The sequence below is a fragment of the Haliaeetus leucocephalus genome, unplaced genomic scaffold (genome assembly GCF_000737465.1).
Source record: "Haliaeetus leucocephalus isolate CR32 unplaced genomic scaffold, Haliaeetus_leucocephalus-4.0 Scaffold1, whole genome shotgun sequence".
Lineage (NCBI taxonomy): Eukaryota > Metazoa > Chordata > Aves > Accipitriformes > Accipitridae > Haliaeetus > Haliaeetus leucocephalus.
The window spans coordinates 16829935-16842666 of NW_010972437.1; the positions used below are offsets into that span (position 1 = coordinate 16829935).

A 12732-nucleotide genomic window follows, 5' to 3' on the forward strand; every position below is an offset into this window, starting at 1 on the left:
TATACCTGGCATCTTCTGGTGACTCTGCGACAATGTGATAAACTCTGTCTTCTGTCACAATGTCCAAGGCATTCTCCTTTTCATGAATGTCCACTATCTCCCTGGAATACAGCAAAACACAAGAGCCAAAACTGAAAACCTTTCACAGGCATAAATTCCACCTGGCCAATTTTTTTCATATCATACCATTCACCATACAGAAGGGAAATCACTGGTTCAGATGGCTTGTAACTCCAACAGAAATACAAAATTCCTCCAACACACATTAAGACTTTTAGGGTCCCCTTAAAAAGATTTGTACAGTTAATCTACTACAAAATCAAAGCTTAAGGCATTAAATGTATTTTCTTCAAGACACCATCAGACTAGATGGAAGAAGAGATAACAGGGAGGTTGATATAGAAGGCTGTTTACAAAGTGGTGTGTGCCACTCTTTTTGGCACTTTGCAGGTGACTAGTCTCTCCTTTCCTACAGCAGGAGCTGAGGAATTGGCTATGGCAGCAAAAAGAGCATTCAGGACTCAGGAAAAGGCATAGTACATGCTGCCAGATTCAAATCCTGCTGTGAGCTTCATAACACCTCTGTGAAATGCTTGGAGAAGCCAGGGAACAGATGGAGTCAGGGTAGGGGAGAATGCATGGGGGTATGTACTTAATTAGCCCCTCCTGGTCTGGCTCCATCCATGGCTTGGAAAGAGCTTCTGCTGGATTATGAAATGCAAGACTGGAAAAAGAACTATCAAGCATTCCAGACTCCCTCCAGAGTAAAACTAGAAGCTCTAATTGTCTTTTCCTTCCCTTATGTTTCTGATTCTCCTAACCCTACGGGAGATACATAGGCTGATGAACTGGCAGGACTGGACACTTCATTATTGATTTAGAGACTGAATACTAGGGATCAAAAGGATTTATTTCTTCACTCACTTTGCCCTTCTGATATCAATTGTCCCCTTCAGCTTTTCCTCGCTATCATTCTCAAAGTACATCAGCTTGGATTCTCGAAGCACAAACCAACGGCGTTTCCAGTTACGGCGTGAAAGTGTTGACATGCCTCCACCTTTTTTATAGAGCCAGCCTGACTTCAGTGCCTCTTGCTTGGTGCGGAACCACATGAAGGCCTCGTTCTTCAGAACACACCAGCGCCGTCTCCATGGGTTCATGAGACCACCTGCAAAGCAAGGGAGCAAGATTTCATCAGAAATGCAACAAGGGCCATGTTTCTATTCCGATCCTGCTTCACGGGCACTTGGTTACCACTTCAGTTCCTACACGAAACAAAGGAGAGAAACAAGGTTATGCTTAAGTTCGGACAGAGAAAAACCAGAACAAACTAGTGAAACACAAATATACAAATATGCGCACTACTCAAATATTTTTGTACTGTCTTCACTTTTGTAGCTCAGAATGAGTCATTTAAGCCCACACCAAGTGGGCACAATTAGGTCTCGGTGGCAAAGATATCCAGTCTAATTCCTTGACATCTACCTCCTAGCTCTTTGTTTTATTTGCTTGTTTTCAATAAAAGAAGAAGAAAAAAAAAAGACTAAACAGAGAACTAAGAGCAGATGAAGATGATGATTCTGCAGAAACAGAAGAGGAAAGAGGGTTTCCTGGATTCCATCCTTCCATGGTTTTGGCTAAAGCTGCTTACCTTTCATGTAGAGATAGCTGTGAAAATAGGGTGGTCCTGAGCCATTGAAGATAGTGACTCGTCCGTTACAAAACTCTTCATCTGTATCAATGTAAACATCCACTTCTTCTTCACTGTCCAGAAACTAAAAGGAAAAGAAGAAATACAGGCTAACTTGGGTTCTCCTGGTCACAGGAAGACTGGAGCAAATTAACAAGGCTAGAGAAGTCACATGATTAGAAGGTGCAAAACCACACATACTCCCTTTACAAACAAAGCAATACAGTAAAACTAGAGGCTTGACAGCTTACCCATTAATGCCTAAAGCAAGAGTCTCCAGACCATGGAATTTTTATACCAGAAAGGAGAGTGACATTTGGCTAGAAAACTCCACTTCCCTGCAGTAACAAACCTTCCTGTTTCAAGGCTGAGCCCACAGTCCAAAATCTAATTTAATGGGATTAAGAGAGAATTTTTCATTTTGGAGAAGTTTTCTGATTTTTCTGGCAGACAGGCCAGGATGCTGGACAAGATGGAGCACTGATCTAACCCCAGCAAGGAAATGCCTTGCTTTGGGTTGATTAGGAAAAAAAGCACATTCCAGGATAACTGAACCCTAAAACCAAAGATCTAAGTTACTGAATTAATAGTACTGTATTTACCCATCCTGGTTCTCCCAACTAGATAATGGCCCTCAGCCATAAGAAAGTACTTCACACACAAAATCCCAAATTACCCTATCATCTCCTTTGCATTAAATACAACTTCCTTTGATCGGCTTTATTAATTTAATACTAATGAAAGCAGCTCCTTAGATCTTTTCCTTCCTCAAATGCATGTTGCTTCTTTTCATTTTTTCCCTTCTGTCCTCTCTGTGACCCCTTTGTACTCCTCTTTTGTCTCATTCCTGCTCCACTCATTCATACTCCCTCTCTTGCCATTAAGTCTCAAAAACCAGGTACTCTTGGATCAGCAGCTACTGATGGGATCTTGACCCAGCTGCAGTTATCTCTTCTTGTGGCTCATGGCATGACATAGTATCAACTGGATTTTTCATGAGTCTTACTCACTGAGGAGCCCAATAAAACCCTCCACTTCTATTTACATTTTAAGACGAATGGTAGAAACTGGCCTAGGCTGTGACAGAATGATTCATGGCTTGAAGATTACCTGACAGTGATCTGTGAGTACCTGCACACAGAGAAGGTACCTTTACTCAAGCAGATCATAAAAAATTCTGATGGCTGGCAGCTGACATTAGGGAAATGCAAACCGGAAAAATCATGCAACTTTATAAGAAGTTCAATCTGCCATTGGAAAAGAATAGCAAAGGAAGTAAATTGAATTCCTAAAAAAAAAAAAAAAATCCGTTTTCTAAAAGGTATTTTGTAGTTCAAGTCTCTATTCTCAGGGACATTATTTATCTGAAATATTTTTATGACTGTCATTGGCTTCACACCTGAACTCCTTACAGTCTTATGTGGGCTTATCTGACATCCTGTTCTGTAAGGGGATTTATCATTGCATTATTAAGCAACTAGCCTGAGGGCACTCAGGAAGCCTAGAGCCTAGTGTGGGATCTAAGCTAAGATGCTTCAAGTGCGGGGCTAATAGCCTGGCTTTACTACCCTGTCATTGTCCCTGTAGTAGGAATGAAAAGGTTCAGCGGTCTTGGTTGTGTGCACTGGGACCCACCCTGGATCAGCACAGTAATTTTTTCTAGCCTTAGAATAGTTTAACTTGTACACAGTGGCTGAAAATAAACCCTTGACTCTGAACAGTAAAAGGACTAGAACAAGAGAAGTTTTAGTGATGGAAACAAATCAAACCCCAGCCTTCCCCATTTCCTCTTGTGATTGTCCACTGGAAGCTCTGGCTACTTCTGTGAAATCTCTCTAAGGTAGAACATATACCTACAAGATACTAGTTGCCTGCTTTCAGTCTTCCTAAAGGGTGTTATGTTAATATATGGTGACGAAAACAATCTAAAATAGCCTAGGTACATATGTGCTAGCTTGTGTACCAGTAGAGACTGGACAGTCACAAGCCCTCTGGCCTTCAGCCTATCTATGACTCTTCCCTTTTTTTCAAGCTGATTATTGACATAAGAGAGAGTTATACATTAGTAAAAATACCCACAGCAAGCAGGCATACAGTAAGGCGGCAAGGATGTTATAAATATCAACAAAGTCAGGCTAATGTCCAGAAAGGTGAAGGGAGGGATTCTTACCGAGTCCAGGCTGCCACGGTTGGAGTCCAGGCTGGTACCATGGGAGTGTCTCAGACCTTCCTCACCATTCAGAGGCTCAGCTGAGGCACTACCTGCATCTCCACAACCATCAAACTCCTCATGGTCGTAGTCTGACTCCACATCCGGAGGGGAAGTGTAAATTGGCTCTCCCACCTCTCCGCTGTTACTCCTCTGCTTATCTGTGACCGTGCTGTAAATGCTTTCTGCTGGCTCAGAGAGGGCTCTCTGCTCCTTGGGGCTAGTGGTTCTTTCCACAGGTTGTCCTGGAGCAGGGACAAGCCCTCCCACTTCCCTTTGGAGAAGTGAAAGGCTTGTATCTGCAACTTCCTCTGAGTAGTTATCGCTGTTTCTTGTGCCGTGCTGATCCAAGACCACCAAACTGGAAGTTGGCCGTCCTTCATCATCAGCATGAAAACCCTCATCCACTTCTTCTTCAGCCAGTGGTGCCACCAGGCTGCAGTCAATGTTGAGTGTCCCCTCACTAGAAAGTGAGCGCTCTAAGTTCTGCACACTTTCATCCAGATTGCCAAAATCCAGCAGCTCCAAGAACTCCTGGGCAACCCTAGATGCCTCCTTTTCCAGCCTCTGGATCTCTTCTTCTCGCTGCCGATTGATTTCATTCCTGGTGTTTTCACAGATGATAGACATGTGATCCTCTTTCTGTTGCTGCAACTTCTCAATCTCCTTCTCCAGTCTTAAGATCTCCTCCATCTGACGTCTCTCTTCTTCTTGCAGGGGAATATCTACCTCCTCAGTCTTTACTGCTTCCACCTTAAAGAATTTATAATAGGGTTAAAGCAGTTTCTTCAACCTATATGTGTTCCTTGCCTGGACCTTTCATTCTTCCTATCTCCTGTGCTTGCCTTGTACTTCCCATCTGCAAAAATATGACTCTAAGCATCCTGCAGTCATCCATGGTGTAAAAGCTAAAGGTAGAACTACTGGACCTTCAGGTACCTCCTTTTTTTGAGCAACCTACCTCTTTTAAGAATCATACAAAGCAGCTCACTGGGATCAGTGAATTTTTAGAAGAGCCTCTCTTTCTGCTGCTCGTGTTACAGCCCCTTTGTACACTACAATTCGGATAAAAGCATTCTGAAAGTCTGTCCTCTCTTTTTGAACTATCTCACACACATACACATGTATAGGAGAAAGTAATTATATATTAATATATACAGCCATAGCCTGCTTAAGAGTTGAGGATTTCCCAGAAATTAATTAAAAGATTTGGGGAGTTTGCTGCTTCTTGAGTTGGGGGTCTGACCATCAGAATCTAGGTCTGGAAGGGATATTTGCAATGAAGCACGACTCTATGTATCCACTCCAACCCCATCAAAACTCCACCCAGAATTTCTTGGCATTCTTTGGCATCACTGGATGGATGGCAGCTGGTTGCTGAAGAGTTTGTCTTCCTCACAATGAAGTAACAGGAAATTTCTAGCAAGTACACAATAATTAGAAGATGGAAGATACTAGTAACTTTCACTGACATTTAGCTGTAAGATAAAGCCACCCTCCCCTCCACAGAGGATGTTGAAAACATGCACACAGAAGAAAAAGCAAAAATAAATTCCAAAAGGATTTCATGTACTTCCTGATAGGAGTATGACAATGCAGCCAATGAATTGGCCCATTTAAGCCACAATCCTTTCTGTTGCTTGTTCTCTACTTGACTCTTACTTGTGGATGAATGCATTTCTATAATCTGTCATCTCTCCTAAACAGAGCTGGCCTGTAACTGGGGAACAAGTGGTTTGGGAAAGAAATAAGAAGATACACAGCTGTTTTCACACACCTCAGGGTAGGTGGTCTGCTCTTTGATATATCAAGTACCAACAATTAGATCAGTTACAAGGGGTTTATTTTAGCCATGGTAGCAGCCAGCTGCACTCTTATTTCGGCTGTTAGAGGCAACAATCCAGCAAGTCAGACTGTGTCACAGTGTAGCACATCACAAGGTCATATAATAAGCTCAAGCAGTAGAGGTAAAAAACGATGCTGGATGTTCAATACAGAAATTTCAAATAGGAAATATGCAAGCTGGTACATGAGCATTGAAAAAAACCCTACCTTGTTAACTCTATGCACCTCTGCCAAAGCCAAACACCTGCAGGTTTTGAGTGAACAAAGCTTGTTTCTTAAATAGTGTTGCCACAATAACAATATTAGCTCCAGGCGAACCATAGGCAATGAAGGACCCTTCACAGATACTCAGGAGAAGTCATACAAAAAGAATAACTGTTAAACTTACCTGAGCCACCTGGAGTAGCACATTCAGTTGCTCCTTTTCTCTGTTCAAAAACAAGACATGATAGTCAGAGATAGACCCAGTTCTCCTACATGAGGCTTTCAGAACTACATGGACGCATCATCCCTCCATTGGTAAGGTTAAAATAAGATACCTGTTGTAAGACTGATCAAAAAGCTTTTGTAATTCAGTAAAAATCCAATTTTCTGTGATTGGCATGACCTTTGTGGATACAACAGATTTTCCGCATGTACTTAACTTTCAGATCAATCAGGAAATTGGATTAGTTAGAACACATTAGGAAGGACATTGGAAACAATGACAGAAAGACAGATCAGTTAGACTCATGAAAAATGTAAACATAATCTTCTTAAGCACTATACATCCATGGATATTAAATGAAGTTGTACATGCATAATTGACAGAAATCAGGAAACTGTGTTTGTTTGGTTTTTTTTAAACAGGACAGAATTATTGCAATACCAGCATTGAATTTGTGTTTCATTTTCTTTTACTGTATTAAAGCCCCCAAAAGTTATCAAATTTTTGTACTTTGTTAAATGATTAAGCTGAGGACTTTCTCTTCTGAAGACCTGGATGCCCCAGTTTGCATAACTTCTCAGTGGCATGCAAAACCTAGTTTACTAGTAAAGGCTGTAAGAGTCAGAGTTTGTTAGTAAACATGAGTAGAGGAAAAAAACTCTCTCACAGTGCTGCATCTCCACCCAGATCAAAAAGGTTGTACTCCAAGGGAAAACTGTCACTATGGCCAGTTTCTCCATAGTGAGCACACTACAAGCAACAGAACTAGTACACAGACAAATGCCAGGGTCATACATAGGGAGCAGGGATAGGATGTGGCTGGATGGAAGAGTCTGCCTGTGGCAACCACTGCGCAGCTAAATGCAGACTGGCAGTGGTAACTTTCAAGTCTGTAATTCAACCCAAGCAGAACAGGAGGGCAACAATATTTATTTCCCAGGCCCTGTGGCTTTTCCCAGCCAAATTCTAAATTGCAGCTGCAAGTCACAAAGTCCTTAAAGCTCTCACTCTTGCACTCGTTCTCTCTCAAAAAAAAAATCCAGGAAATGTTTCCAAATGAAAGCTGACGTAAGTGAGATCCAGATGGTTCCAGCTCTACTGAAAGATCTCTAACAGTAGTCATGAGTTAAACAACTGCCTTAAATGATAAGAGGGTTCAAGAAGCAGAGCCATTTTAAAACAAATCAGGAATACCACCTACAATCTACACACTAATTCTTGCAACTGTTCTTCACATTTTTAGACCTCTGATATTTCTTGCTGCTTTCCATCCATCTTCCTGAAATGTGATACCCAAAACTAGGGACAGTACTCCAACTGAAGCCTTACCAGTGCCAAGCGGAACAGAAGAATCACCCCCACATCTTAACAGAAACAATCCTGTTTATAGACAGCATTTGCTCTCTCCTCTCACACAGCATGACACCGGTGACTAATACTCAACTTAGCCTGCAGACCTTCTTCCTGCTGTTGAAGTAGGCATTCCTCCTTCTCTCTCTGTGCATTTGATTATTCCTAACTGTAATCTGCATATGTCTATATTGAAAGTTATCCTGTGTTTTCCAGACCATTTCTTTAATTTGCCAAAATTATTTGAATTGTAATCCTGTCTAGCTATATACTTACAGCCCCTCAACAGATGGTTTTATCTGCAAATTTAACAAGGATATTCATATTTCCTCATCCAACTTATTATGAGAACATCGCGCTAGTACCATATCCAGCACAGACCATAGAAGAATCCCATTCAAGAGTTCTCTCCTATTTAACAAAAAGCTACTATTGTTTACTAATTAAAATGCAATAATACAATGCAGTAAAAACACAAATCCTAGTCTTGCTTCACGTACTTTTTTCCAAACCACATTCCTTATGGTGTCTTAAGAGTATTGTCAAAACATGTCAAAGCCCTTACCTACCCTCTGCCTATCCAAAGTCAAGTTACCTACCCTCTATGGCTTTTCCCTATCCACAAGGCATGTCATAAGCTATCACAGAAGAAACCAGTAACTTTAATGCTGTTTGTTCTTCAGAAGTCCACGTTGGCTCTTAACTCTATCAAGCATTTACAACTATTTGATTATTTGTTTCAGTATCTTCCTGAAATTGAGGTTAGGCTGACTGGTCCACAATTCCCTCATTCTTCCTTTTCTCATTTTAAAAGGGGGTCACTACGTTTGGAATTTTCCAGTTTTATGGAAACTCTATTGCTATCCACAAAACAGGAGAAGGAGAATAGCTATTAATTCAAACTGCTTCAGCCAGATCTCGAAGTACTCAAACATTAATTTCACCAAGTCCGGGTGATTTCTTTGTAATCTGATTTATCTGAGCGTTCTCTTTGTAATCCGATTCATATGAGCATTCTCTAACCTTTTATTTCCCTGCTAGGTTCTGAATTCTTGCACATCTGTGCTAATTTTATTTAGTGTCCAACAGTTAAGCCTTTTGGGGAAGACAAATAAAAATAGCATCAAATACCTCAGCTTTCTCAACATTATAATTTTTTCTTCCTGTTGAACAGTAGACCAAATCACTCCATGTCTCCCTTTTACAACCAGTGTATGCAAAATAACTGCATGCCAACTTTTCGTTCGTTATAGCTCAGGTTGCATCTTGGTCCTTCTAATTTTGTCTCTGCATGTGTTCGGGTTTGTTATTTTTTTGTTGTTGTTGTTCTCAGCAGATTAGCCATTTTGCAATTTCTGTGGACTTCCACCTCATTTTTGAGGTCAAATGGAAGTTCAGGATTTAGCCAAGTTGGTCTGCTAGTACCTTTTTGGCTACTCACTCTGAATGAAGCCATTTGACATCAAGTAGAAAATGAAAGCAAAATGAGCAGTTGACCTGATTTCTAGAAACACTGACACTTCTCTACAATGATGCTGGGTTCAACACATCTTTCATGGGCTGGGAACTAAAGGGCAGGGGCAGAAAAACACTACAACAAATAAGCTAAATAGGTCCTTTTATCTAAAACGAGGCAGGGACAAGCTCTACTTAGTACAGTGAGGACTTTAGACCTGAGAGAGCATCTGTAGCATTTGATAACTGCAAACTAGTTACTGACATTCTGAACTTGCACAGCTTCATGTTGCTGATGAGGCTGTTGTTGAAAATTGACACATTGATAAAATGGAGCCTTCAGTGTTGTTCAACAAATTCCTTGACCAAACTGTTCCATTATTGGTGTCACTGACTCCATGTCTTGTCCCAGCAGATACATCACCCTACTGTCTCCAGTGAAACCGCAGGCCATCTCTTTTCCTTATGACGTACTTCTAACCTTAGAATTTTCTGATGCTTGTCACACACCTTAGTCCACCAAGATCCAAATTCAGGATAAGTATGTAACAAAAGCCTATAAGAAACGTAACCAACTAGTTATGAAAAACTTAAAATGCCACAGGATTATTTGTTCAAACTTACATAATAATCTCATAGTTGAAGTTTTATGCTTCATAAAACAAAAGATTATCAAGAGAGACAACCCAGTTTGGATAGGCTGTAGGTAGCCACGGAGCGAACAGTAAATGATGCACGAGGTGCAGGATTCTCAATAGGTATACTGTCACTGCTCACAGGCTGCCTCTTTTTGTGACATTAGCTATTCCTTTCCCCTCCTGATCTCTTGACACATCCATATCCCTGATGGGAGATACACAGCAGCAGGAACAGGGAGAACACGTGCATTCTCATGAGTGTAAGAACTGCAGTAGCAGCACAGGTGCGCTGCCCATCTTGCTCTCTGACCCAGCTTACTGGGCACACCGAGACTCATGATACTGGTACCTTCTCACACTGCTAATCCCTCCAGATTTTGGAAGACTGCATAAAACTTGTCACAAAGGCAACAAGAAAATTATGGATGTCTGCCCAATCAGTGAAACAGCCTCCTTTCATGTACATTCCAGAGCAAAAAAACACTCAATGGAGGTAAAAATACACCAGGATTAGCTTTCCTAGAGGAAACAGGACACTCCTTTTCCACACTGCTTTTCTACTCTAAGCTGCCCACAGCCCACCCCAGCTCTGCCCCTGGCATTGGGACGCTGTCTCATGCCATTGCTGTGCCAGCGTTACCATCATGCCAGCGCCCCAGGCCCGCTTTTACACCTCAGCAGCTTTAGTGCTAGGGAACTATGAGCGCAAGATACCATCTTGTACCTTTCCTTCACCTCTTCCTCTTCCCGTTTCCTCCTACGCTCCTCCTCTTCTTGCCATTGTCTTTCCTCTTCCTCTCTTCTGATCTGTTCTTCCTCTTCTTGCCTCCTCCTCTCCTCCGCTTCCTGCCTCCGCCTGAGCTCCTGCTGCAGCAGGTGCTGGTGGAGGCTGCGAGCCAGGCGGCCACGCCAGTGCTTCTGCAGGGTGATCGCAGAGGCCTTCAGTCGCAGCAGGCTCTTCTTCCAAAAGTATGCTCGGTAGTTCTTTTGGATTATAACAACACTGGCTAGCACCTTTTGATACTTCTTCCTAAAAACAGAACCAGACACTTAATGCGCCATGAGGAATACACGCTTTGCATTTCTCATGCCCTGGTATATTGACCAATCTTACCATAGCCACAGAAAAATGGATTTGGAAAAATACTGCTCAGAAATGACACAATTTCTGTTCCTCTGCTGCCACTACCCATAAATCATATTCTCCTCACTGTTCTCACTCCTCTATCTACCACTGGTTTGTTTCCGTGAGCACCTACTTTCATGAAGACCCTGGGAGGATGAAGGGCAGATGTTTGGCACATGGAAGGAGAAGGTCCACTGGCCCAAAGTCTCCTTGCATTGCACATACGTACATACATTCATTGTGCAATTAGCATAATCACTCAGTGTGGATTTTTTATAATAAAAACATACAAATGGCCTTACCACATGAGAACAAAGTCCCGTATTGCCCCATCTTTTAAGTGGCCAAAAGCAAACTGCTCCAGGAAAGGCAAAAAGCGGGGCAAAAATAAATCTGGTCACATTAATCTCCTATTGTTTGGGGGAAAACACAGTGACACTACAATATTGATTGCTGAATGTAACATTGTAACAGGCTGCCGTAAACATATACATATATTGCACAACATTTTGCTTAAAGAGTAACGATATCAAAATCAACTTTGCAGCACTTCAAAAAACATGGTAGGGCTCCAAAAGAAAAGAATCATCACTCAGTATTTCTGTAGTCTAGTGAAGTTCTAGAAAAGTCAGTTCTTGCCTCTGCATTACAGACCATTTTTATCAAGGACCTGAAAAAAAATTAACCAGTGGAAGTTTGTACATGATACACAAACTGGGAAAATAACAAAAGAGTTACTATTACAGAGTAATCTGGATCAATTTGTAAGCTAGATTCAAGCAAACATTAAACAATCCAAAAGAGCCAAACATAAGGTCTTGTATTGAAGAATCAAAGGCCAAACATACCTGATGTGGGACTGTTAAGAAGCAACAAGTCAAAAAAGGATTTTGGGGCCACAGATCATCAGGTGAAGGCAAACGCCCATCACAATTCTATAGAAAAAAATACTACTGGGATTCTTAATACTTGCAAGCAGAAATACTGCGTAGAAGGGGACTGCACTGCTAGTTTTATCCTGTGTTCAGTGTTAGCCCCTCCATTTCAAGAACAACGTTAGACCCTCAAGTGATTTCTAAGGAAGCAGGATTGGAACCAGAAATTCTGGCTTATAGAAAGACAGCACATGCTCCATGACCATAAGAAAGAAACGGCTAAGGAAAGGCTTGATCCCACTCAAAGTACCCACATTTTTGGGTGGCATTTCTATTTATCCAACAGGGACATAACAAGATTTAATTGACCTGAAGCTGAAGTCTATTCAGGCTGGAAATAAGCAGACTTTTTTTTAAAGTAATCAATATATTTAGACACCTTAATTGGTACTATTCAAATTAAAAACTTCTTTAGTCCAAACTAGAATTTGCAGAGGGAAATTCTATGGGGCCGTTAGACAGGATCTTGGGCCAGCAGGCTACAGTAATCCTGTGAAGTCTTAGAGTCCTAGAAAGCACACTGGAAATAGCACAGTATTCTCACATATCCTTCCCACAGACCTTCTGCAACCCCCTGAGGAAAAGACACACCTCAAAATCCCCTTCCTGGCAATCAAATCCCCTTCAAATGGCAACAGGGACCCATGCTGACAGCTTGCCACCTCCCTGCACATCAAATACGTCAGCCTAGTCAAGAAAGTCAGGAGAGGGATGCTAATAGCAGTAGTGTGCAGAGGTCATGCTCTTTTCCATAAGTATTAAGTCAAAGGGAGGAAGCACAGAGAAAAAGAAGAGGAAAGGGAAGAGGTGATAAGAAGCGGGAGGTTTTAGATGAATTGCTCCTGGGCTGCAGTCCCCTCACCCCTGCTCCCTCTGTCCTCCCTGTGCCCTGCACATGGGGTGTGAACAGCTGCACATGCACTCTCTGCCAAGGCAGATATAAGTGCATCAAAAAGGGCACTCTGACTTTTACAAAATGCATCTGCCAGAAACTCTCTCAAGTGCAACATGTGCCAAGCCCTGCCCAGCTACAGGCCGGCTCTGCCTGCTAATCTGC

At 41.9% G+C, this 12732-nt stretch overlaps 1 protein-coding gene across 1 annotated transcript in view; it reads right to left on the reverse strand.

The window, feature by feature from the left end:
- Positions 1-12732, reverse strand: part of LOC104833043 (unconventional myosin-X-like) — a 103841-nt gene that overhangs the window by 19791 nt on the left and 71318 nt on the right. Inside the window, exons 23-27 of the mRNA XM_010569553.1 lie at positions 6133-6172; positions 3861-4652; positions 1652-1775; positions 925-1168; positions 6-101 (exon numbers count right to left, since the gene is read on the reverse strand). Coding sequence (XP_010567855.1) covers positions 6-101; positions 925-1168; positions 1652-1775; positions 3861-4652; positions 6133-6172 — 1296 coding nt within the window. The remainder of the gene's footprint in view (positions 1-5; positions 102-924; positions 1169-1651; positions 1776-3860; positions 4653-6132; positions 6173-12732) is intronic.